At 49.5% G+C, this 25,681-nt stretch overlaps 1 protein-coding gene across 3 annotated transcripts; it reads right to left on the bottom strand.

Moving 5' to 3' along the window:
* Positions 1-478: 478 nt before the first annotated feature.
* On the bottom strand, positions 479-23,677 carry Wdr5 (WD repeat domain 5). 3 transcript variants are annotated; one of them, XM_052723068.1, is made up of 14 exons: positions 23,569-23,677; positions 20,049-20,133; positions 19,397-19,505; positions 19,020-19,093; positions 18,448-18,537; positions 18,212-18,301; positions 17,965-18,048; positions 12,659-12,714; positions 8,502-8,548; positions 5,069-5,144; positions 4,197-4,230; positions 3,794-3,868; positions 3,172-3,259; positions 479-2,244 (listed from the first exon to the last, which is right to left on the bottom strand). In XM_052723068.1, exons 2-14 carry the CDS (start codon positions 20,127-20,129, stop codon positions 2,144-2,146), a joined length of 1,005 nt encoding a protein of 334 aa, XP_052579028.1. In that variant the 5' UTR covers positions 20,130-20,133; positions 23,569-23,677; the 3' UTR covers positions 479-2,143. The 3 variants fall into 3 exon arrangements, with proteins under 3 accessions (XP_052579028.1, XP_052579027.1, XP_052579029.1); XM_052723067.1 differs by having other exon boundaries at positions 20,049-20,217; positions 23,569-23,671; XM_052723069.1 differs by lacking the exon at positions 3,794-3,868 and having other exon boundaries at positions 20,049-20,217; positions 23,569-23,671.
* Between the last annotated feature and the right edge of the window lie 2,004 nt (positions 23,678-25,681).

Below are 25,681 nucleotides of genomic sequence, written 5' to 3' on the forward strand. Positions count from 1 at the left end.
GCAGACCTCCAGAGTTCATTATCTAAATGCTTACCACAAACATTGTGCATTCCCAGCAGCGTCCTGCTTCCTTCTCTCGGTGATCTTTGAAACTCATTAACTTAATAAAGCATGCATCACCTTGCCTGGTTAAAAATTTAAGAAATTCTCTTTTTTTTCAAGACAGGGTTTCTCTGTGTAGCTCTGGCTGTCCTGGAACTCGCTCTGCAAACCAAGCTGACCTCAAACTCAGAGATCCGCCTGCCTCTGCCTCCCAAGTGCTGGGATTAAAGGTGTGTGCCACCACCGCCTGGCTAAGAAATTCTTATAGACGTGTCAGCAAAGTGGCTCAACAAGTAACAGGACTTGGCACCAAGCCTAGTGAAGCGTCTCCTCCCCAGGTGGGAAGAGGAAGCAAAAGCTTGTCCTCTGACCTCCAGCACGCAACGTATCTATACACACAAAATGAATCCCTTTAAAAGAAGTTATATGGGACAAATTACAAGACATGAAAATCTTTTATTTCCAAAAAGAGAATGTATTTTTACATAAATCTACAACAGAGTTCAACTGTAGAAAAAATAAACTATAATTGGGGATACTGCGCTCAGCATGGCAAGCAAGCTCCCTCCTGAGGGAGGGGGCTGCACACCAGGCCACAGTTGGAAGGACCTCAACACCCCTCCAGAAACCCCACAGCAACATGCCCACAATGCTGACCAGAACCCAGGCACATCTATCCAATAGATGCCACAGGCCCCAGGACCCATGTCAGTGACAAGCCACCCTCTTTAATCCCATGTGCACATCGTCTCCCAAAAGCAGGGGACAGGAGTGTATAGGAAGTACCTTTTCCAACATCTTTTAGGATTCTTGCCAGGACGGAGTGGCCAACAAAGGGCTGTCTGGACCATGGGCTGAGGACAGGCCCTCAGCAAAGTCAAAGCAGAGCAACCACAGACCAGAACAACCTGGGTTCATAGAGACCTGTTGGTTATGCAGGCTGCGGCAGCCAGAGCAAACCCAGAACCTCTCCAGAGCCATGCCTGTGCCTAGCAGCCTCACCCAACCATCTGGACCAGAAATATCCATAGAGCCTCTGTGCTCTGTTCATGGTAGGCCACCCTGGGTACAGCCAGCAGTTGTTAAAATGCTGTGCAGCTCTGAGCCTGGCCATCACCTCCTCCTAGTCTTGGTCACGCAGAAGCCAGGGAACAGAGGATCCATTTGGGGCAGGGACTGTGTGGCTGGTAGGTTTAGTGGCCAAGGGAGGAGGCTGTACTTGCTGGGATAAGCACCACAATGAACCCCTCCCTCCTTCAGAGGTGACCCTGAGCCTCACCCAGAATGGAGAGGACCAGAACCACCCCACATGATGCCTGTCCAAGATTTCCACTCTTTTTCAACTGAAGGTCTTCCTCTCAAACACTCAGTGCCCACAGCAGCCATTGGGAAAGAAGAGGCACAGCAAGGATCCATGTTCCCAGAGACCTTTCCAACCCCTGCCCTGGGGGAACTTTCTAAAAGCCAGGTGCGGATGAGCTCCCGTCTGAACTCAGGGCCACAGAGGGTCCAAACCCACCTTTTATTACAGTGTGTATAGCTTACTGAGTGACACCAGTGAGACAAGAGGACACTGTGCAACCACTGAGAGGTCAGTGTTGACCTATGAACTCCAAAAGTACAAAGGGACTTGACACAGATACAACTTACAACCTTTCTATGTTTCCAGAAAGTCCTGGAAACATACTGGGTACTATTACAGGAAGGGAACGTGAACAAGCAGGCCAAGGCTGAAGGCAGGGAACGGGAATGGGGCTACAGGTCCTGCTCCAGTGTGCACTGAGCAATACAATACCAAAAAGATACAGAACAATTACTGGGGAAAACAACCCATGACGAGTTGAACTCACTCTTGTAATAAAAAATTAAAAATCTGCTGCCTCTGAGCACAGAACAGACCAGGAACTCCCCAGGCAGGGACAGAATTGGCAAGAAATGTCACAGTGGCTATCAAGACTCGGTAGTGTGCACTCCCCTGACCCGACATCTTCAGAGAGGAGGTGCACCAGGCCTGTCACCCTAGCCTGGCCCCACACCTCTGCCCCACGTGTGTTTCTTGCCAATCCAGGCGGCTTCCTGAAGTCGGTTATGGAGCCAGGACTTAGCAGTCACTCTTCCACAGTTTGATGGTTTTGTCATTCTCTAACGCTGCCGAGGCAATGATGTTCTCCGTCGGGTGACAAGCCGTGGAAATTACAACATCTGAAAAAGAGTGAGTCAGGTGCTACTTCAGGAGCAGCAGTAGCAACACATGCCTGCTGGCCTCAGGAGCACAGGGAACACCTCAGGGTTTTCGGGGAGTGCTCACAATGCCAGGAATACTAACACACACCACAGCCTTCGTCTGCTGGGCACAGAGAACTTAGTGGGTATCCAGCGGGGTCCTCATTCCTGTCTACTGCCCTCCTCACTGGTCCCAGGGCTGACTACTCCCATCGCCTCCTACCACCAACACTAACTTCATGAGGTTGCTCTCCCTGAGCAAGAGGTAACCATACACCTGGGCTGGGCACTGAGGGCCACTAACTCTGCCTGTTCCCTGGGTGCTCAGGAACCACAGCAAATGTAACCAAGCTACTCCCAGATGAGAGCAACTGCTCTGTCAGAAAGAAGAGCTGCAGAGGGGCACATGCTATCCCGGCCCCCACACAGAGAGTAGACAGGCAGGAACAGTTAGAACAAGTGAGTGAGGTTACTCCAGAACTACACCTCAGAATCAGGTGCTGAACTCAAAGCTGAGCTATGCCTAGGAAATGGAAAACCAGCATCCCTGAAAGGGGATGGAGCCTCCAGGAAACGCAGCTCACCGTTTAGGTTAGACACTTTCCATATTCACTTTTGGGTCGAGTGCCAGCAGCTGTCAGGCTCCACACGCCTGGTCTCCAGTGAGGAAAACAAGCTACATTCCCAGGAGGCCTGGATCTGAGTCAACATCTATAACCAACCAGGCCCAGGACCCCAGATGAGAGCCCTTGATGCTGCTTCCAAGCTACCTAAATGCCTTCTCAGGCCTGCAGGGCTGGGATGGCAGGCAGAACAGAGTAGCAGTGCCTGCCTGTGTGCCCCTAAATTGCAGAGACAACCAAGCATTCGGAGGACTGAGAGACTCCCCTGGGTGGCTCCACCCACCTGTGTGACCCTGCAACTTCTGCACAATCTCCTTGGTTTGCAGATTCCAGATATACACCAGGTTATCTTCAGAACCAGACACGATCCACTGCAGCAGCACAGCAGGCAGCCAGCAAGGACAGGCAAGACACCAGTAAGTTATGTGCTGAGTAGGTAGCAACAGGCAAGCTGCCTGGCACCACTCTGACCCCTCGTTCCTTCAACTTGGGGACATGCCAAATGCCTCCCATGCCACCCCTCGGTGAGTCTGAGTTTCTATCCAGTCACCACTTGCTCCTAGATCTTCCACCAGATTCAAGTGCAAGACACCACAGTTCCATCCAGGAGGGGATGTATGGGGTTTACGCCATAGGCTCAGGGAAGCTTCATAAAGACATGAAGCCAGGCTGGAGAGATGGCTCAGAGGTTAAGAGCACTGATTGCTCTTCCAGAGGTCCTGAGTTCAATTCCCAGCAACCACATGGTGGCTCAGAACCATCTGTAATGATCTGGTGCCCTCTTCTGGCCCGCAGTCATACGTAATAAATAAATAAATCTTTAAAAACAGATATGAAGCCACCTGTGATAGGTGGCTTCTCAGGAGAGAGCTGGCAGGGGAAGAGCAGCTCAGTGGAAGACTCACCTTCCCACCTGTCACGGAGAAGTTGGCAAATATGCAGTACTTCTCATTCTTGTGGCCAGTGTACGTCTTCAGGCACTGAAAAGGTGGGTGTGCACTGTTAGCTCTGTGGTCCTCTTTCATTCCAGAGGATTCCAAGTTCTAGGCACACATATCCGACTACTGCCTAAATATATTCTGAAAATATTCTAGACACATACAGTGACAAAGCCATAGGCCCCAACTTTGACCTGCAGACTAGCTATTCATACAACACTATGTCTTTAAAGGCAGTTGTACCAAACTTGCTTAAAAAGAAGACGGCTCTTAGTCTCTTCTGCTTCAACTCCTGGGTCTGCTGCACCACCCTCAACCTGTTACCTGGGGCTGGTACACAGGCCAGGCCATCCGAGTGCCTGAAGCTCACCTTCCCCTTGCTGTAGTCCCACAGCTTCAGTGTGCTGAAAGAGAGAGAGCGGGAGTGAGGGGCAGCCCATCTTTGGCCATTCCCAGCCTCTGATGCCCCCATTTCCCAACAACCATGGGTGTCAGGACATTCAGCCACTCCATGACACACAAGAGTAAACATAAGGAACCTAGTACTTGTAGTTTCAAAGACAGACTGAAGAGGTTGCGGGCTATCTTCCCAAAACCAGTGGCTGGCCACAAGCAGAATGTGGAAAACCTCGTTGGCTCCAGAAACATCCAGGACAAACTTCATGGTAAGCATCTTCTGCTCGTCCTTGGGACAGAGGTTCATGCCGACCACGGGGAGAAGTGGTAGGCTAACCAGGATAATGCCAATCAAGCAGCTCTCAGAAGGGGTGACCAGGCAGGGTTCCTTTAAGACTTTATACAGTTTGCCAGCTTAAATGAGCACCTAGAAAGGGGTCAGCATGTGTGACAGTGAGATTCTGCTACATGAAGGTGCTCGGAGACTGAGAACTGCCTTAAAGCCAGCCTCACCTGTGTGAGGACATGGGCTCCAGCCCTGCACTGAAGGCAAACAAACCAAAAGTGAAGATCTCAGAGGTCCAGGAAGGCCTTCAGAGGTCACCTGTCCTGCGTCACCTCTGTGTAGGAAATCTTTGGCCTGCCTTGCAGAAACAGCCTAGCCCTCAAATCCTTCTCATATTAGAACTAGCTGGAGTGGACAGTTAGCCTTTCTTTGGCCCCTCAGCCCACAGTCCAGGGCCGAGCTCTAATGCGAAAATGTCAAAGCCCTTAACTAGGCTACTGGAAGAATACAACACAACAGGAGAGGAGCTCCACCAATGAAGGCTGTGTTAAAGCACTCACTTGTCCAAAGTTGCAGCCAGGATGTATTTGCCATTTGGAGAGAACTTCACGAAGGACACTGGAGGATTGTCATCATCTACACAGAACAAAGACAAGCTGAGTCTTGGCAGAGTAGAGAGGCAGGACAGCTCCCTGTCACCCATGCAGGACATCTGTGTGAGGCCCCTGCCACCTGTACTATTACCATTACCTTGAAGGCCCTCCAAGAACCTGACATTCCATCTCCCATCACCTTCCTGGTCACTCACATTAAGGCTTCATTCACCCCAGTGCCCTGCCAATACAAGGCTTCACCACTTGTGAAAGGAGACCCAAAGCTCCCCAGCAGAGCTGAACAACTGACCCCCCTGGAGAAAGCCGCCTGGCCTAGGGTAGTCCTATAGACACATTTCCATTCTGCAGTCAAGCAAGCCCTCCTTTCATGATGGTCACACCTCTGCCTGCTGAAGACCAGGCTGCTGACTTTAGCTTCAGCATTTGGTAAGGAGAGGTAGGGGGACTGCTGCACTGCTGAAGAGCCAGGCCTCCTAGAATTGCCCACATAAGAGCTGCTTTCCAGGGCACAACGATGCCCTATCCTCCTTCACAGTGGAAGGGTGAGAAGGTTGTGTCCTGGGGTGTGGCTGCCTGGCCAGCCAAGGAAGCCTACCAGGCCCTAAGGTGTGCATACAAAGACTGCTGCATCCTGACACACGCATTACCACAGGGGGTTCGCAGGGGGACTGGTTCCTTGGGACTGGTCACACACACTGAAAGGGACACGAGAGAGTAAGGCCAGATAAGGCCATTAATTCAGTCTCAGTCAACATGGAACAGTACCTGTGCTCCTTACCCAGGTCACCTCTGAAACAGATCCCTGGAGAAACATCACTGACCTGTGCTGAGTAAGTCCTAATCATAATCTTAATTTCTAGCCAAGTGGTGGTGGCACACGCCTTTAATCCCAGCACTGGGGAGGTAGAGGCAGGCGTATCTCTGAGTTTGAGGCCAGCCTGGACTACAGAATAAGTTCCAGGACAGCCAGGGCTAAACAGAAAAACAGTCTTGAAATATACACCCTGCTAAAAAAAAAGAACCAGTTTCCAAACCTGAAGAGACATGGGGAAAAGAAACAGACCTTGGGCCAAATAGGCCTGTCTATCTCAGTTTAGGGCTTACCGCCCAGCTTTAAATCCTGGCCCTGTACCTGGCTGCCCACCACAGACCAAAGTTTAGCCAACAAGTGATATAAAACAAAGCAGTCTACAAGTTTCAAAACCCAGGGCTGCTAATACATGGAGAGGTGCTCAGTCTTACTGCAACTTGATATGCCATGTTTTACTGATACTCATAGGAGACCTGTCCTTTCCTGGATGGAGACAGAAAGGGGGGAGGTGGAGAATAGAAGAGAGGGACTGGGAGGAGGGGAGAGGCTGCAGCCAGGATGTAAAATAAATAAAAAAATTAAAAAAAAATCTTGGAAAACAAAAACAAAAACCCAGGGCTGGTGATACAGCTCACACACTTGCTGCACAGGCCTGACAACCTGAGTTCAGAACCCACAGTAAGAAAAGAGATCGAACTCCTGAAAGCTGTCCCCTGACCTCCACATATGTGCCACGAAACACACAGAAACACACACGTGTTGCAGGTGTGTACTGGGGGGTGCAGGGGTTGTGGGCACACAATACAGGTTTTTTTGTTTGTTTTTTTAAAGCACAGAATTTGCTGGGCATAGTATTGCACACCTTTAATCCCAGCACTCCAGAAGCAGGTGGATCTCTATGAGTTCACAACCAGCTTGGTCTACAAAGCAAGCTCTAGGCCAGCCAGAGCTACACAGTTGAGACTCTGTTATAAAAACAAACAAACAAACAAGCCCACAACCCCGCAAAACCAAACAGAATTTGACTGTTCCCTAGGACAACTGCTGAAAGTAAGTGAGTGCAGTAACTCTAGCATTCTCCACCCTGGGGCAACCTCTTCAAGCTGCCTATGATGGCTGCACTTTCTAAACTGGACGCGTACCTGCCTACCCTACCATCATCCCAACAGTGCAGTACAGCAACCGCCTCCTGGCATGTTACATTCATACACCCAGTATTTTAAACCACCTCAAGATTTAAACCACAGGAAGAAGTGCACAAGTCACATGCAAACGCTGCATCATCTCAAATAAAGGACCTGAGCATCTGAGGACCTTGGGATCTATAAGGGCCCTCTCCCACAGATACCGAAGGATGACTGGGCTTGCTATGCAGCTTTCCAGCTAGCTGACCTCTGTACCTAAGATGCTACCCTGTGAACCAAGGATGATACCCTTGCCCACAGGGTAGCAGACAGTTACACAAGCACTAGGTATTTGTTGCAGTATCTGCTGCATGACTTAGCACCAGAGAGGTCCCTGGTAGATGGCTGGGAGTGGCAGGGACAGGACAACCTTACTACCTGACATCTGTGACTGCTCTGAGAAATCAGGAAGCCAAGGGTGGCCCCAAACAGCAAGAAAAGCATAAAAGTCATTATCCCAGGTGAACTGTGTCCTCAAACTCATGAAGCCCACCTAGAGGTACAGCAAAGGGCTGTTTTGGAGAGAACATCACACATGTGATGGTAGTGGTGGGGTGTTAAATGTGAGCATGTCATTAAGAAGTTGAGCACAGAGAAACACAAGGGTGTACATGGCATCTGCAGGCCAGAGATGTCAGGAGAAGCCGTCCTGCCCATGCTTGTTGCTTGGCCACCTAAACTCCAACTGAGAATGAGCTCCTGTCTTCTCTGCCAATTCAGGCATTCTATCCTAGCAATCCGGCAGGCCAGAATGGCCGAATGGCCACATTAGTTTTCCTAACAGCCTAGGGAGGTAGCAACTCATCACAACAGCCTAGCTACCCCCAAAGCCAGACTGGCAAAGAATGGCCTGCCAACCCTTCACATTGCTGACCTAAAGTTCTGAACTCCAGCCCAGCCAAGTAACACCCTTCCAACACCCCACCCACCCACCCACCTGTGAGCTCAGACCTGTCCTGCTCCCAACACTCTGCCCACCCTGCAGTACCCTAGTAGGTGAGCATGTATCCCCAACTCCAGGGAGGAAGGGGCCAGGGGCAGGCTGAAGCTGAGGCTGATGAGAACAGGTGGAAAGTGCAGGGCCCCAAATAGCTACGAAGGACATTATTCAACAATGTAAAGCACTCCTAGGATCCCATGTGAGCATGAGAGATTTGGTGGGGGGAGGCAAGTTCCATGGGCAGCTTTATTAGTCAGTAAGGACGACAGGGTGGACATACCATGAGCCCTCCAGAGCAAGGAGGCGCAGGACAGAAAGGAAAGATGACTTCTTGAAAACAGATACTCTATAAGGAACACCAGGACATAGCAGGCCGGGGAAAGCCTGCCCCTCCCCTCCTCTACCCACCTCCACATCCCCCACTAGACAGAACGGAGCACTCACCTATGAGCGTCTTCAGACACTGGCCAGAGGCAGTGTCCCAGATGCGGCTGTCAAGCAAGAATATAATGTGTGAGAATGCAGACTGCTGTGAGTGCTGTCACCAATCCCACTGAGCTCTGGGAGGGCACTTCTCCCAGTTCCCACAGCACCGCACTGCACACAACAGTTATCTCTGTCTCTAGAGACTGAGTAAAAACTACGTGTGCACACATGGGGAGGCTTCACCTGACCCAGAATGTCTCCCAACCTGGCATAAAGGACACCTGTCCTCCAGGCAGGATTACAGAGAAACCCTGTTTAAAAAAAAAAAAAAAAAAAAAAAAGCCAAGCAGTAGTGGTGCACTCCTTTAATCCCAGCACTCTGGAGGCAGAGGCAGGTAGATATTTGAGGCCAACCTGGTCTACAGAATGAATTCTGGGACAGCCAGGGCTACACCGAGAAACCCTGTCTTGAAAAACCAAAACCAAACAAAAAAAGATGCCTGTCCTTTCTACATTCTAATTTAAGGGCCACCAATTGCCAGTATGTCCCACAGAGGGCTGAGCTATTACAAAATAAAGACTGTAGCATTACCTGGATATCCCCACAGGTTTATGACAAGAACTTGTTCAGAGACCACCATCCCAGAGAGGATATGCCAGGCTTTGACATGGTTGCAGATACAAAGTTCTATGACTTTTGCTAACAATTCACACACTTCTTCAGCAGCCTCCTGAAGCAGGGACACTGGCTCTTTGCTAGGCTTCTTCCCAATCAGATCCCCAATGCTCTCACTGAATCTAAATCTTACCCAGGCCAGGCCCCATATACCATTCCCCAAAGTGAGGCAATACCCAACACACCCACATCCAGCCTCTCCACATCTCCTCAAGGTTTCCACTCTTGGGACAAGCTGGTCTGATCTAGAAGCAACAGCCCTTTCTTCCTCTCTGCTCAGTCCTCTCAGCACATGCCCGGTGACACTTCTCTGCAGGCACTTTTTTTATCTTTTGATCCTCATCCCCAGATGACAGACATAAGCTGCCACGACTGGAATCTTCATGTGGATTTCTTTTCTTTTTTGACAGTCTCACTATGTACCTCTAGCTGGCCTTGAACTCACGAAGATCTGCCTCCTCAGTGCTGGGATTAAAGGCTCAAAGGCATGCACTACCCGCTGACCTCTTTTAAATTCACTTTTGTACAATAGCAAAAACATTCTAAGGGACTGAAGCCCAACCACCTACTGGCACACAGGCTCAGAGTGACTGATGGTGACTTGTAACTCCATCCTGAACTCCCCAGGGTGTGTGCTCGAGCAGTCTCATTCTCCACGGCTCCTCCCCTCTCCTATCAAAGCATTCCTAAATGTCCTAGAATTGTCAACAGAGCTCTTTTCCTATCATCTTCCTGGTTAACTCCAGGAAAAAAAAAAAACAAAAAAAACCAGTCACCTTAAAACCCGGCAAATGTGTGATAATCCCACACACCAGACAGCAAGTGCCAAGGTTCCGAAGAGGCTGGGCAGCGCAGCTGACTCACAAGGGGGATCCTGGTCTGTCACTTACTAAGCTGAGGGACAACTGTCAAGTATTTATGCTTACCTACACTTCCCAAGTGACAAATGAGGGTGGCAAAAATTTGATACGGCAAGGGAAGAAGGACCACATAGGTGGCTTTTTAGTTTTTATTTGTGAGTATCTGCATTTGAGTCCCAGGGCTACAAAAGGAGACCCTGTCTCTAATAAACTAACTAACTAATTAATTTTAAGATCCCAGGACTCCAAGAGTAATCTCAGACTATTAACCAGTTCCTCCGGCTCTCTTTAGGGTGGCTGCCTCCATCACACATCTCCAGGGTCCACTTAGGAAAAGAGGGGTCAAGCGCAGTGCACTGCTGCTGCTCCTGTCCTCTCCGAACTCAGGGCACCACCTCCCTATTGCTCATCTTGCTCATCTTTACTTCTGAGTCCTAAGTTTTAGCTCTTTACCTATCAAACATGCCTTTCTCAAGTGGCTCCTACTTCTCTGCACTACACCATTTTCTGTCTTCCTTTCTGACAGGGTCTCACCATACAGCCCTAACTGTCTTCAAATCCTCAACTGTGCCGCTTCTGCTCCAGAGTGCTGGGATGAGGGTATGCTCCTTTCAACTTTCCAAGCTCCTTCTTGCCAGCTTCTTCAATAAACTGTTTCTAGGGCTGGAGAGATGGCTCAGAGGTTAAGAGCACTGACTGTTCTTCCAGAGGTCCCGAGTTCAATTCCCAGCAACCACATGGTGACTCACAACCATCTGAAATGAGATCTGGCGCCCTCTTCTGGCCTGCAAGCATGCATGTAGGCAGAACACTGTATACATAATAAATAAATAAATCTTTAAAAAAAAAAAAAAACCGTTTCTAACTTTTTGGAAAGTTTCTTAAAGCCAAGTCTACACATGGTCTGAAGTCTATCCCAGGTTCTAGGTCACTGTCGAGCACCAAAGGCTGGTCAACATACTCAGGTGCCAGGAGGGCAGGACACTTGGGGGTACAGGGGCTCTGTGCCCCCAGACTTCTCTCCAGCATCGCTGCCACCTGGTATTATTCTCTGTGGCAAACAGAAGAATGGTCTCAAGTGGATTATGGCTTTTACTTTGGCCACTAGTGACAAGCACAGGGCCCAGGACGGGGGACTTCGTGCTATAGCACACCAAGTAACCACAGCCCCAAATGCTATTTCCACCTGGGCAGAGTAAGGTGCACCCTGCCAGACAACAGCCGGGGCTCAGGTATTCATCTCCCACCAGCATAGCCAGCCCCATGATGAGGCTGTGTGCTGGTTGCAGACCAGCCTCTGGGGCTCCAGCCAACCCACTCTCACAGACCTGTGGTTCTCCTGTTACCGTCTCTCCAACCCCCTGTGCTCTGGACTCATTCTGGAAAACTCAAGTTTCAAGTGTGCTTCCACCTGAGGTCTCTGGGGCCGCTCTGCCAATGAGTGACAGCAGACTGACACACACTGGACTGACAAAACTGAAACACGTCGTAATGAACTGACCTTTCTTTGGAAAGAACTGTCTTTGTGCTACAGTTTGTGCCACCCCAAAGAGAAAGAAAATGTTTAATTTACATCACTCGATACTCTGTATGTGCACGGTAAACAAATAATATTGCCAAGTGGCTTCACTAAGTCCCAGCCCAGCCCTGTTCAGTCAACGTGACGAAACTCAGGCTGAGCAACTGCAAGGCTCAGTTCCACCTGCAGCTCCACAAAAAAACAAGTAAAATTTAAGTCACCTTCTCTGTTATGTCTAGATATTACTCTCTGCTTTTTGGTCACAGTACTGCTTGGGGACTCACAGGTTTCTAGTTCCTTTGGTTCACTCCAGGCCACAGTGTCCTGTCCTATCTTCAAATCAGTTCTTGGCTGCACAGATGTCAGTCACCCGCCCTGCTCAAACACTTCATTTTAGGTATCTTTAATTTTAGGTATATTTAAATGCATCCAAGGTCTTTTTAACCTCAAAGCCATGGATAGCCTTTAGTGAGAGTATTCAGCCAGCCCACCAACCCTGCCAGGCACCAACAGCATGCTTCACTCACCCACACAAGACTCACTCTGTTCTCTATCAGCCTCTATTTCTGCTCAACACAGAACCTCAACACAGTTATGATCTCCAAGCTCAGGGTACAACTAGCACTTTACTCCTAAGCAAGCCTCTTGTGACCTACACTCTCCCTTGTCTCCTAAAGAACCGTGAGCACTTCTATCCAGCAGTCAGGTCTACACTGCCATCCACTGCTGGAAGCTCTGCAGACCACGCCTCGGGCTTTTCCTCTCTTTCACACAATGGGATCTGGTGGTTCACCTGCTCAGAATTCATGGGGATCTGTGGACAGGGCCACTTTACTTCCTCTCCACAACTGTGAAATGGCACCCTCAGGGTATGCAAAGCTCACAGCTCTCACTCTGCCCTGGGTGGTCTCACCTCTCAGTCATCTCTACCACCTCCTTATAAAAGCTTTTCACCCCCTGAACTATGTAACACACGTCTGTCAATGACCTGCAACCAGAGGGGCACAGACTTCTAGAAGGTGAGGCACATGTCCCCTCTTTCTGCTGTACCGCAGAGCTGGAACAACAGCACAATAGGCCATAAACAATTGTTCACTACATGAAGAAGACTCTCACTTACCAGAGGCCATCGTAGCTACTGGAAACGATCAACGATCCATCACGGTTAAAATGAACCTACAAATCAGAGGAGGAAAAGAAGCTGACTTCCTAATCAGTAGCATGTGGCTCTGGATCCGAGTGGTATCCTGCCCACAGAACTCATCACATACCTTCCCTTTGGGCGCCCAACAAGGCCAATACAACTGGGAGTAGGAGGGGGGACCACAACACCTTTCCCATCAGCAAAAAGTGAGACCTTGAAGTCAGGAGAGACACCCGGTTTTCTGGAATGGTCCACAGGTGCTCTGGTGCTCACTCATTAAGTCTGAGTCTCTGATACCTAGATCACTGCCATACCAGATGCTCAATGGGACAGACCAGCCATGAGACTCAGGTTACTATGCAAATTTCACTGTGAGCCCCTGGTGCCCTTAGAAGACTTTAGGCCCTCTTGTAAATGACTTCAGTGTTTCCTTTTTATTTTTTGAGACAGGGTCTTGTGCAGCTGTGGTTGACTCTGAACTCACTACGTAGCTGTAGCTTTTATCCCCTAATCCTCCTGCCTCTGCCAAAGTGCTGGGATTATAGGCGTGTATCACCGTGCCTATGCGCCTATGCTTTTGCAATACTGGTGATGAACCCAAGGACTGTGGTGCAGGCTGGGCAAACACTACCAACTGGGCTAAAGCTCTAGCCCTGCTTAAATCTTCGTGTCAGGAGTTAAGTCTATCTCTGGAATTTCTGTAACTTTCACCGAGTCTCTGGCAGGTGTGGCCAAAGACAAACCTTTTTACAGATGAACTCTCAGTGTATGGTGTGGTGATAAGCTTAAGAAATACTCCAACTCAGCTTCCTAAGGGCTAGGTTCACAGGCATGTACAAAAACTTACAAACAACCTTCAGATTTCAGGGACTCTTGCCATCAAGGACCTGATGGACCAAGCAGGACTCTACAGCACTGGAGCCACAGAGGTCACTTCTTACTGTTGACAAGTATGTGCCAGATCCTAAACAGTCATTCAAACGTAACTGTCAACCACTTAGAGCTCCTTCCTTAATTCAAGATAATCCAACTACCCACATTCATTCCTATCTTTAATACACAAAACAAATTCTTTTTTTTTTTTTTTTGGTTTTTTGAGACAGGGTTTCTCTGTAGCTTTGCACCTTTCCTGGAACTCACTTGGTAGTCCAGGCTGGCCTCGAACTCACAGAGATCCTCCTGGCTCTGCCTCCCAAGTGCTGGGATTAAAGGCGTGCACCACCACCGCCTGGCCAACAAATTCTTAAGGCATTAACGGGGTAAGGAATTGATATAGGCACCTGACATTTATTTCCACACAGCTAATATGCAGCTAACACCCTGGAGAAGCAAGTTAGCAAGTCCACATGGTACCCAGACCCACCCTGGACCAATTAACAGGACTATGCTAGAGGTGAGACACAGCCAATAGTTAAGGGTCCCATCAATACAGTGACAACACACAGGCCAAGGCTGTAGCTAGGGAGAGAGTACAGGAAGAAGCTCCAGTTGAGGCTAGGCCTAGACCAAGGTGGTGAAATCCGTGAGCATCCAAAGGGCATTAATTAAATCTCCATTACCAGACCCACCAGCTCAAGTATCCCATGAGTGTGAAAAGCTGTGCCAACAGACCCTCTCTTTGATATAAGTGCTAAAAAAAAGCTTTGAGGGTACCCAGACAAGTGTTGGCCCAAAGTGGATCCCAGGAATACAGATGTACATAGATACCCAAGAGGCTCTTCTGAACCAGATAGTAACAATCAGACAGCAGTTAGGCAGTCCCAGGATCACTTAAAAGCAAAGCATGAGGAAGGGTAGGTTTTTCGAGACATGGTTTCTCTGTGTAGTTTTAGTGCCTGTCCTGGATCTCACTCTGTAGACCAGGCTGGCCTCGAACTCACAGAGATCCACCTGCCTCTGCCTCCTGAGTGCTAGGATTAAAGGTGTGCACCACCACTGCCCAGCAAAGGGTGGGTATTTAAACTGAAGGCCAAAGCTGAGTATGGAGGCCTATACCTTTAATCCCAGTAATGGGAAGGCAGGGGCTGGCAGCTATCTGAGTTTGAGGCCAGCCTGGTCTATCTATACAGCCAGTTCCGGCCCAGCCTAAGCTACATACTGAGACTCCATCTCTAAATTACTTAACTAATTTTTTAAAGGGTGAGGAGGATGGCACTGCAGAGATGGCTCGGTAGACAAGAACCTTTGCGGCCCTTTCAGAAGACCCCGGTTTGGTTCAGCATACCCACATGTCGGTTCACAACCACCCAAAACTCCAGAGCAGAGGATCTGATGTCCTCTGACATTTGTGGGCACCAGGCACACATGGTTCATATAAATGCAGAAGGAAACATTCATACACATCAAATTTAAAAATCTAGCCCCCCACACACACAAAAAAAACCAGAAGACCCCAGAGGGGCAGAGACCAGCTGACCCAGGGGCTGTTGGTCTGCTTCCTACACCTGCTGCCTTCCTGAGTTCAACTTGCACTTAGCTCCTATAGGAGACCAGATGGGAACCTTCTTCCTGTCTCTTATAGCCATTCCTGACCCATATCCACACAGCTCTCTTTACTCACACCCCTCAGTCAAACTTACTTTCCTAGTAGTGTTCAGCTAACCCTCAGTATGGAAATGAGTTCAACCTCACTGTGCCCTATGTAACCCCAAAGGGCAGCCAGCCAGCAGTCAAGCTGGGCCTATGTGACAACACTGGTTACAGTAGCGGTGGCTATAAGCCACGGAAGCTACGTGCACACCAGGACTGCATGATATGGGTGGTCTTGCTGAGCCAAAGGATAAAAGGCTTAAGACCCTAAACTAACAGGGCTTTAGTAAGCAATTGTCAATCCAGCCAGTCAACAGAATGCTGACACATGCTTATTCTGCCATCAGGCAGCTATGACACAGGACCCTTTGAGCCCTTGCTTTCTTGGGGATTGGAGAGTTAAGTCCAGGGCCTCAAGAATCCTAGGTGAATATTCTACAATGGAAGCTTTTGTCTCTCTATAACACAAGTTGGCATCTAACTGAGCCATGTCTATAATCGGCACAATTTGGGCTGGGGATACAGCTCAATGGTAGAACACTTGCCTAGTGTGCACCAGTCCTGGGTTCAATACCCAGCACCAAAGCAAACAAACAAATAAATAAATAGAAATCAATGAATGGTAGAACACTTGCCTAGTGTGCACCAGTCCTGGGTTCAATACCCAGCACCTAAATAAATAAATAAATAAATAGAAATCAATGAACCAATCAGGTGTGATGGCACACACCTATAATTCCAGCCTTCTGAAGATGGAGGCAAGAGGCGCTCAAGGTTAAGGTCATCCTCAGCAAGACTCCAAGAGACCAGCTGGGCGGTGGGTGGTACTCATCAATATCAATGAAAGTATAGTTTGACACTTGTCACTTGTTTTGTCCAGAACAGCAGCTGGCTAACACAAGAGCACAGACACCGTGCAGGCTAGATTAGAGGGCCCTGGCATCAGCAGCTCACAGCTGTTTTATGCCACCTGTGCTGGTTGGTTTTTGTCAATTTGACACAAACCCAGATATATCTGGAAAGAGGGATCTTAATTGAGAACATGCCTCCATTAAGACTAGACTGCAGAAAGTCTGCAGGATGTTTTTGTTTTGTTTTGGTTTTTTTTTTTTTTTTTTGGTTTTTCAAGACAGGGTTTCTCTGTGTAGCTTTGGAGCCTGTCCTGGATCTCACTCTGTAGACCAGGCTGGCCTCGAACTCATCGAGATTGAACTCACAGAGATCCGCCTGCCTCTGCCTCCCTAGTGCTGGGATTGAAGGCGTGCGCCACCACCGCCCGGCTGGGTGTTTTCTTGATTAATGATTGTAGGGCCTTAAGTGTAAGTGATGCCACCTTTATGCAGGTAGACCTGGCTTGTATAAAAACGTAAAATGACCAAGCCACAAGAGCAAGACAGTAAGCAATGTTCCTCTATGGCCTACGCAACAGTTCCTGTGTCCAGGTTCCTGCTCTAACTTCCTTCAATGATGGAACTGTGATAAATATACCCCCGGGCAGGGGTGGGGCATGCCTTTAATTCCAGCACTCTGGAGGCAAAGTGTGGTGGTTTGAATGAAAATAGTACCCATAGGCTCAGGGGGTGGCACTACGAGGTGTGACCTTGTTGGAGGAAGTGTGTCACTGGGGGTGGGCTTTGAGGTTTCCAATGCTCAAGCCAACCCCAGTGTCACTCTCTTCCAGCTGCCTGCCCATCCAGATATAGATTTTTCTGCTCCTTCTCCAGCACATCTGCCTGTATGCCACTATCCTTCCTGCTATGACAAACTTCTAAACTGTCAGCCAGCCAGGCCCAACTAAATGTTTTCCTTATAAGAGCTGAGTTGGTCATGGTGCCTCTTCACAGCAATAGAAACCTTAACTAAGACGCAGAGACAGATGGATCTTTATGAGTTCTATGATAGCCAGAGCTACACAGAGAAACCCTGTGCAAAAAAAAAACAAAACAAAGACGAAATAACCTTTCTCTTCCTGTACTGGCTAGTTTTATGTCAACTTGACACAAGCTAGAGTCAGAGAGGAGGGATCCTCAACTGAGAAAATACCTCCATAACACTGAGCTGTAGGCAAACCTGTAGGGCATTTTTCTTAGTGACTAATGATGGAGGAACCATTCCTGGGCTGGTGGTCCTGGGTTCTCTAAGAAAACAGACTGAGCAAGCCATGAAAAGCAAGCCAGTTAGCAGCACTCACTCTTTTGTGGCCTCTGCATCAGCCAGCTCCTGCCACCAGATTCCAGCTCTGCTTGAGTTCCTGTCCTGATTTCCATCAATGGTAGACTATGATGTGAAAGTGTATGCAAAATAAACCCTTTCCTCCCCAACTTGCTTTTGGTCATGGTGTTTCATTATAGCAATAGTAAACCAAAACTTAGACACTCCCAGGTTGCTTTTGGTCACTGTTTTTATCACAGCAACAGAAACCCTAGGATGCTACCACACCCACTAATTAAAGCTACTCTACTCAAAATTCTCTTGACCTGTGTTTAGTGCCCACTGCATGGCTCCCTGTTGTCCAAACACATTCCTTTACACTTAGCTACCCCTATCCTGTGAAAGCCCACTCCCTAACACCCCCTTGAAAATCCCTGGCCATGTACCTTCCAGCCCACCAAGTGTCCTATGGTGCTCCCCACTGTACCCTACCCACCCACCACAACACACAGGACCAAGAGATGTCTTGGCTTCTGGTCATCCGGATGCTATATGTGAGCAAATAAGTTCACTCATGTAGGGTACGTGTCAGGAGGACTTACGGCTGAGACTGGGTCCGAATGGGCAGGCAAAGTCTTGAGGCACTTCCCTGTCTTCACGTCCCATATCCTCACACTTTCATCAAACTAAAGATGAGACAGGACGTTAAAGTAACTCTACAGGAACAGAGGAGCAGCAATAGTGTGGTTCCTGAGACCCAAAACCTGTCCCCACCCTGCCTACCCCACACCGAGCTCCAGTATGTGACACCACACACATCACCCTCAGAGGAGGGACCCACGCACTTACAGACCCTGAGACGATGAGGTTGGACTGGGGGTTAAAATTGCAGCAGAAGACATAGTTACTGTGGCCCTTCAGGGTCTTCAGACACTTCCCCTAGAGCAATCACAGCACAGCAAGCTCTGAGTCCCAGGGCTATATCCCCAGATATAAGCCCTGGACTTCCCAGCACATCTGAAGACCTCCCCCAAACCAACTCATCTCAACTACTGGTAACCCCTGGGAAGACCAGTGTCACTTACAGAACTCACGTCCCATATCTTCAAAGTTTTATCATCAGAGGCAGACACGAGGAGGTTAGAATCTGATGACCAAGCTACATCAGATATTCCCTTGGGAAAGAAAAAACAGTTGGTTACCACCATGTGGATCAAAATCCAAATGACCAGTTAAAAGATCAGCCCTACCTAACTATGCACCATGCCCTCAGGAAATCTTCTAGCCAGCATTAGCAAAAGGCCACTACTCTCAGCTCTGCCAGGCTTCCTAGACTCCCTCACCTATGGAGGCCCAAAGTGCCTGCACTAAAAATATAAAGCAGCCAGGTATGGTAGTGCAAGCCTGATTCTGAGGCAGGATGACTGCAGTTCCAGATCAGCCTGGACTACATAGTAAGACTCTGTACCCATCAGCCTTGAAGACAGGCCTGACAAGCTGGGTCATGGTGGTGCACACCTGTAGTCCCTGCACTCATAAGGCCAAAACAGGCCGATCTCTGAGTTCAAAGCCAGCCTGGTCTACAGAGTAAGTTTCAGGACGGACAGGTCAACCAGCCTTCCGGCTTAACAGCCAGTGCACCTCACAGGAAACCTACCAGCTTGTGACCAGATATGGTTTTCTCGAACTTTCCGTCATATGCTCCCCATATTTTAATGAGTTTATCAGCAGCTGAAAGAATTGAAAAGGAGCTGGAGTTAGAAAAGGTAGCTATTCCCCTAAAATACAGGGGCTAGGTCACTCAGTGAACTAAGTGTGGAAGTGTGGGTCCCACCTCCTCCCACCCCTTCACTGTAGAGTGGCAATGGCATATGAATAAGCAATTACATTCTGAATGCTAACAAACCTATACACCTATGGGAGCAGTAAGAAGTAACAGCCTCCCCACCCCACCACCCCACCCCATCCCCATTCCCTTCCTCAGCTAAAGCTCAGACAGCCGTTCCATCAGCCAGAGGACTGAAGGATACTCACATGAACTTGCCAGCCATTCCCCATTGGGGCTGAACTTTACAGAGGACACAGCTTTTGTGTGGCCAGCCAGGGTGAACTTCAGAGCATAGTTTGGCTTAACAGGTGTGGGCTGTGGGAGACAGTACAACTTAGCCAGAGGCAACTACCATCACCCAATTAACTCACTTGATGCCCAAAGAGTAATTAAGTATTAGCTGGTTCCAAAGTCACACACTAGAACTTACTACCTTATCTGATGTCACCCTTCAAACTGTCAGTGTGCGCCTATCACTCTCTTCAAAGCCCCTACTTCCTCTGGAGTCCCCACCTCAGCACACCAAGAATTTGTAATTTTCTGGCCAAGTGTGGTGAGGGGAGAGGGAGGCAGAGGCAAGCATATCTGTATGAGTTCAAGACTAGCCTGCCTGGTCTGCATGTTAAGTTCCTCACCAGCCTCAAAACAAACTGTACTTTTTGTTAAACCCCACCCCCACCACCTTAGGTCTGGGAATCTCTAAATGGCACCTAATAGCTGGCTCTGTGTGACCACTGCTGTGTGATCAGAACGCACACTGGCGGCATACCTTACTGGGCAGAGCAGCCTGGACAAATGAAATAACATCCCTGAGAACTTCTCCAGCCTGTCTGCCACAGTGGTCCCTGTGGTACATACCTTGCTCTGTGTGGCTGATGAGGAAGGGGTGGGCTGTGCTCTTGCAGCCTCTGTCTCTGGCTTCTTCTCCTCCGTGGCCATGGCTCTGAAGCCCACCAAGCAGGACACAGTGAAGGGGAAGTCACAGTGGAAGAGGCTGTCAGCTAAATCGTATTCTACAGTATGGGGCCTATAAATAAATCCTCTCTTTAAAAAAGGTTACTGGGAGGAGACTGGATGCTGTTCCAGAGGACCTGAGTTTGATTCTCACTTGAGGGCTTACAACCATCTCTAAGTCCAGTTCAGAGGATCTGATGCCCTCTTCTGGCCTCTGTAGGGACTACATGCATGTGGTATGCAGACATACACGCAGGTAAAAAGACAAAACATACACACACATAAAATAAATTTGGCTAGGCATGGTGGTGCATGCCTTTAATCCCAGCACTTGGAAGGCAGAGGCAGGTGGATCTCTGAGTTTGAGGCCAGCCTGGTCTACAGAGTAATTCCAGGACAGCTCGGGCTATACAGAGAAACCCCGTTTCAAAACAACGAAAAGGTTGTTGAGGCTGAGCTGCAATAACTCATTGAGAGAGCATTCACCTAACATGCATAAGACCACCACCCCCAAATAACAAAAAGCAGTAATTCTCAGGAAAAAGGGTAAAAGGGAGAAACATGAGCACTACATTGAACCCTGCCTTGCAGCAAATTAGCTGCTCCAAGCTGGGGATCATAGTTGTCACCCTATCCCAAGGCAGAAACTTCAGATGCTCTGCATGATGACCTGCTCTTGATCCCTTTGTGAGCCTAAGAAAAAAATGTGACCCTCAAAAAGCCTTCCCACTGCAGTATCCAGATGTGAGCTTTACTTCAAAGTGTCTTGGACAGTTTTAAACAGGCTTTCTTTTTTTTTTTTTTTTTTTTTTTTTTTTGGTTTTTCGAGACAGGGTTTCTCTGTGTAGCTTTGCGCCTTTCCTGGAACTCGCTTTGGAGACCAGGCTGGCCTCGAACTCACAGAGATCCGCCTGGCTCTGCCTCCCGAGTGCAGGGATTAAAGGCGTGCGCCACCACCGCCCGGCTAAACAGGCTTTCTGACAGAAACTGATAGGCCAAGTGACAGGAGGTGGACCTTCTGTGCGGAAGTTTGGGGGCTTATCCTAAAATACACCCACGGAATTTGATCATGAAAACACAGGAGTATGACCCCAGTGGCCACCAACTCATCAGCGGCTCCCTGAGACCTCACAGGCTGCAGGTACAAAGCTGCCTTCTAGAATGCTAAGAGCTAACAGAGCTCAAAGACTCAGTGCACACAATACTACAAAAGAGGTCAAGAGTACACCAGAATGGCCACTGCCTCCACAGGTGTCCTCTGGAGGAGCAGCAGGACAAGCAGCAGTGAAACTGCAAACTGCATACATGCTGCAGCGCAGCGGAAAGCAATTATCCCAGTCAGCTTGACAGCACTCAGCCTGAAACGGGTGTGCCTGCAACAGTTAATTCCATCGCAGCAATAGGTCCCATCACCTGAATGCGTCGCACAAAGCAAACCACGTGACTGGGAAATGAGTACTCCTCAAAGGAGAGCTACTGACACATGCTTACAAATGTCACTGGCCGTGGATTCCTCAGTAATCAATGTAAGGAGGAAGCAGGATGTAAATTCCAGCTTTGAGATTAAACCTGAAACCTCACACAGACCTCATGTAAGACTAAGACAAATGAAAGATTAAAAAAAGAAACCACATCTCAAAGTCTTCAATCCTAGAGGAAGGAACAGTAACACCACCCACCACACAGGGCACAGGTGCAGCCAAGCTGTTTTACCTGCAGCCAGCTCCATCAAGGTCATATCCTGCTGTAGCTCAAGTCCAGGTGCAAGGATTGGAGGAGAGTAGGTCCCATAGGCCTCTCCAGGGAACAAAGCCCTAGTGCCCAGGAAATACCAGCTGCTTGGTGTTCTTAGCTTTTCGGAGAGAGGCTCTAGCTATGTACCTGATATTCAAAAACCTCCTGTGTTAGCCTCTGAATACAGTTGGTCTAACAAGCATATATCAACCACCAGGCCTGACCTGGAGCTTATTCTTAATGCAAATTTGGCCATACCATGGGTTCCCATAGCCACCACTTTTGTTGACCATACAGGTACCAGGAGGAGCTGAGGAGGCTGGTCCCTTTCAAAGACCAGCACATCTCCCTACCCAAGTTAAAGGAGAGGGCAACAGTGTAGGGCAAGTCTCTCGGGTGGGAAGGCTCTGGAACTAAGCAGCTTCTTTTAGCTTATAAGAAGATTCACCTAACAGTGAATGGATGACCTTGCAAACAAGTGTGCACCAGCACCACCCTCCCCACCCCGGAATGCCCCAGGGACAGGGTCTTCAAGATGCCAAATATTAACATATGAAAGCATCAAGCTGGGCATGGTGGCGCACCCTTTAGCCCACATTTGGGAGGCAGAGGCAGGAGGATCTCTGAGTTCAAGGCCAGCCTGGTCTACAGAGTGGGTTCCAGAACAGCCAGGGTTACACAAAGAAACCCTGCCTTGGGGGTGGGAGGGAGCCCCCACCCCCCACATCAACTTTAGCCAGTCAGCCTCACAGCATTCAGGAGGCAGAAGCTCAGGAGTTCAAAGCAGTTACAAGTGAAGCCAGCATCTACATGAGAAATCACCAATTTCCGATTCCACTGGGTGGAGTCTAGACAGAGAGTGTCCAGGTGTTCAGGTTTTAAGCCTACAGGAAAGCTGGATCGAGGGAGGACAGCTGAGAGGGAGGGAAGTATGTTAAACAGGATACTCAGCAGGAGGTTTAGGGCTACCCTCCAAGGCCCACAAAGGAGGTGGTCAACTGACACAGGCACAGCTTTATACTAGAGTGAGCCTAACCACGGAAGGGCAGAGGCCACCACTCTCCCTCCAATCAAACGCAGATTCCTGGATGCCACCCCAGACACTGAGTGCACAAGTGTGGAGAGACACAATGTTTCAGTCACTCAGGTGATTGCAGTTGGTCAACCCAACAAAGAGCTCCAACCCATCCTCTCTGGGTTCCTGGATACCCTGGTCCTAATAGCCCAGCTTCACACCACTGTGTGCTCACCTGCCTGGCTGATCCAGACAATGCTTACAAAGCCCTTGACCAGAGTGAGGCCTAGTCAGGTAGAAACTTGCACTGGAACTCACTCAGGTGAAGGTTGTGCTGGCAACACAAGAGAGGCGCCAAGTGGCCAAGGAAACCTGGGAAATACTGGCTGGTTGTCCGCGACGAGAGACCGTGAATCCCACGCCCAAATGACGCCAGCCCGAGGTGGGCTTCGAGGAGCTCGCACAACTAAGGGTCAGGAAGCTCAGCTGGGGGTGCCGTGGGAGGAGCGGGCCGTGACGACCACAAGGGGCGGTGGGGTCGGGGCGCGGACGCAGAGGCGGCGCCGGGCCCGGCCCGAGGCCCATGGAACACGTGCGGCGCTGTGGATCCCGGAGCCCGCGGTCCCTCGTGGCCACCGCCCGCCTCGCGCCCACAGGGCCGGGTCACCCTCTTACCTGCCGGGGCCGCGGCGGCGGGGCCGGGCGCTCTGGCGTCGCGTCGGCTGGCCCTGCGCGCGAGAGCAGACGAGCTCCTGGACTAGGCGGCAGCAGCGCGGTAGGCGGGCGGGAGTGCGCGTGCGCGAGGGGGCAGGGCAACGGGCGGCGACGAGGGTCAGAAAAATTAGAGGAGGCGGAGTGCCTTAAAGGGGCCGCCTGTGGCTCTCGCTTCCTGTTTGACAGCTACGGGGATTCAGTGGCTGCGGACTCACGGCTGCAGTGAAGGATGGGAGAGAATGTGCTTATGTGCCTCTCCTGTTGTCCCAGGCTCTGTCGCCAAGCTGATGGTTACAGCTTGGCCGTCCTGGCCTACTGCCTGCGCTGGGGTCTTGGGAACCCTCTCGGTGCCACTGGTGGACGTCCACGAGGTGCGGAAGTCCGTAGCTCCTGCAGGCTCCCCAACTTACCGCAGGGCGGGAGATTCCTGCCGCTGCCAGCCACAGCTCAAGTTGGACACGCTTGCCTCTCCTCTGAGCTGGGCGACAAGGAGCCTGTGCTGAGCAGTCCCATACTCAGAAAAAGGTCTTAGAAACTATCGCGGCGGGGAGAGCTCTGCAGTAGTGTCCAGGGAAGGAAGGAAGGAAAAGGGGAAACTTACATGCTGACAAGAGATAAGCTACATAGAAGATAAACAAGAATGTAGTCACAAAAGGCAAGTGTCCCTAACACAGGGACTCTACGTCCTCTGGCTATGCATGAATCTGGAACCACTGCACCATTCAGTTGCCCCTTAGCTTAGGTGCCCGAGCCCACATTCCAGGCAGCCGCAGCACCCACTACAATCTGGCTCCCATTTAAAGACTCTTGTCTTCACTTGGGAGGCAGAGGCAGGCAGATCTTTGTGAGTTCGAGGCCAGCCTGGTCTACAGAGCGAGATCCAGGAAAGGCGCAAAGCTACACAGAGAAGCCCTGTCTCGAAGAAAAAAAAAAAAAAAAAAAGACTCTATCTTCACCATAATTCTCATTTTCACAAGACAGCTCCTGGCAGGAAGGCTGCCCTGAAGTAAGCAAAGTATTCACAGCCCTTTCTCCTGTAGGCCACCTCTACTCCTGTCACAAATGGAGGAAAGACCCAGAAAGGACACAGGGACATAAGGAGAACCTGGAGCTAGGCTGCACCTTCTCACCTCACTGTCTAACACACATAGTCTTAGAATCTTGGAGGTGTCCATGGCCTGTGCAGCCTTTTATCTTTTAATATGGGAATATCAAGTATAATATAGGAACCTGTGCAAAGGGACTGAGCCTTTGAAGCTGAGAATGTGCGTGGTTGCCATATAGCTATAGAAGTGAGAGAAGACTGGCAATTGGCCTAGAATCCCCTTCCAAAGAGGGCACAGAAACAGCTCACGTGGAACTGTGTGTCTAAGAGGCACACAGCCTTTAATCCCAGCACTGGGAAGCCAGAGGCAAGCAGAACTCTGTGAGTTCGAGGTCAGCTTGATCTACATGGTGAGTTCCAGGACAGCCAAGTCTACATAGAGAAACTCTGTCTCAAAAACCTAAAAAACAGGGAGGGAAAAAGTACTGTAAGCTAAGGCTGGGGAGATAACCCAGCTGGTAGAGTGCTTGCCTAGCATTTGAAAAATCGCCATGTTCAATCCCTAGCACCACATAAAGTGGGAGTAGTGGTGTATACCTGTCTCCCAGCACTCAGAGGTGGGGACAAGCAGATCAGAAGTTCAAGGTCAGCCTTGACTACACAGAGAGTTCAGGACCAATCTGGGCTACATGAAATCGTGTCTCCAACATCATCCTCTCTGCTTTGCTGAGTGAGAATGAGGACCACAGAAGAGGGAAAATATTAGAGACTGTTGATTCACAATAACTAGGCTTTGACCAGGGATGAATTGGTAAAACTGCTTCAGGAAGCAACCCTTTTTTTTAAATTTATTTATTACGTATTATTTTTATATGCTGGTGTGTGTACCTGCATGAGTTTATATGCATCACTTGTCTACACGAGCCAGCAGAGGCCAGAAGAGAGTGATGGGTCCCCTGGAATGGGAGTTGCATGTTGTTCCCAACCTGAAATGTGGGTGCTGGGAATAGAACCAATTCTTCTACAAGA

This window comes from Peromyscus californicus, unplaced genomic scaffold, assembly GCF_007827085.1.
Source record: "Peromyscus californicus insignis strain IS unplaced genomic scaffold, ASM782708v3 Scaffold_7__1_contigs__length_154581171, whole genome shotgun sequence".
Taxonomy (NCBI): Eukaryota; Metazoa; Chordata; class Mammalia; order Rodentia; family Cricetidae; genus Peromyscus; species Peromyscus californicus.

Coding starts and splice junctions, on each gene's coding strand:
- Wdr5 (XM_052723068.1), bottom strand. CDS start 20,129: ATGGCCACGGAGGAGAAGAAGCCAGAGACAGAGGCTGCAAGAGCACAG. Junction 18,302..18,447: donor AGATATGGGACGTGAGTTCT/GTAAGTGACACT, acceptor TGATTGCTCTAG/GGGAAGTGTCTGAAGACCCT. Junction 8,549..12,658: donor AGTAGCTACGATGGCCTCTG/GTAAGTGAGAGT, acceptor CTTGCTTGACAG/CCGCATCTGGGACACTGCCT.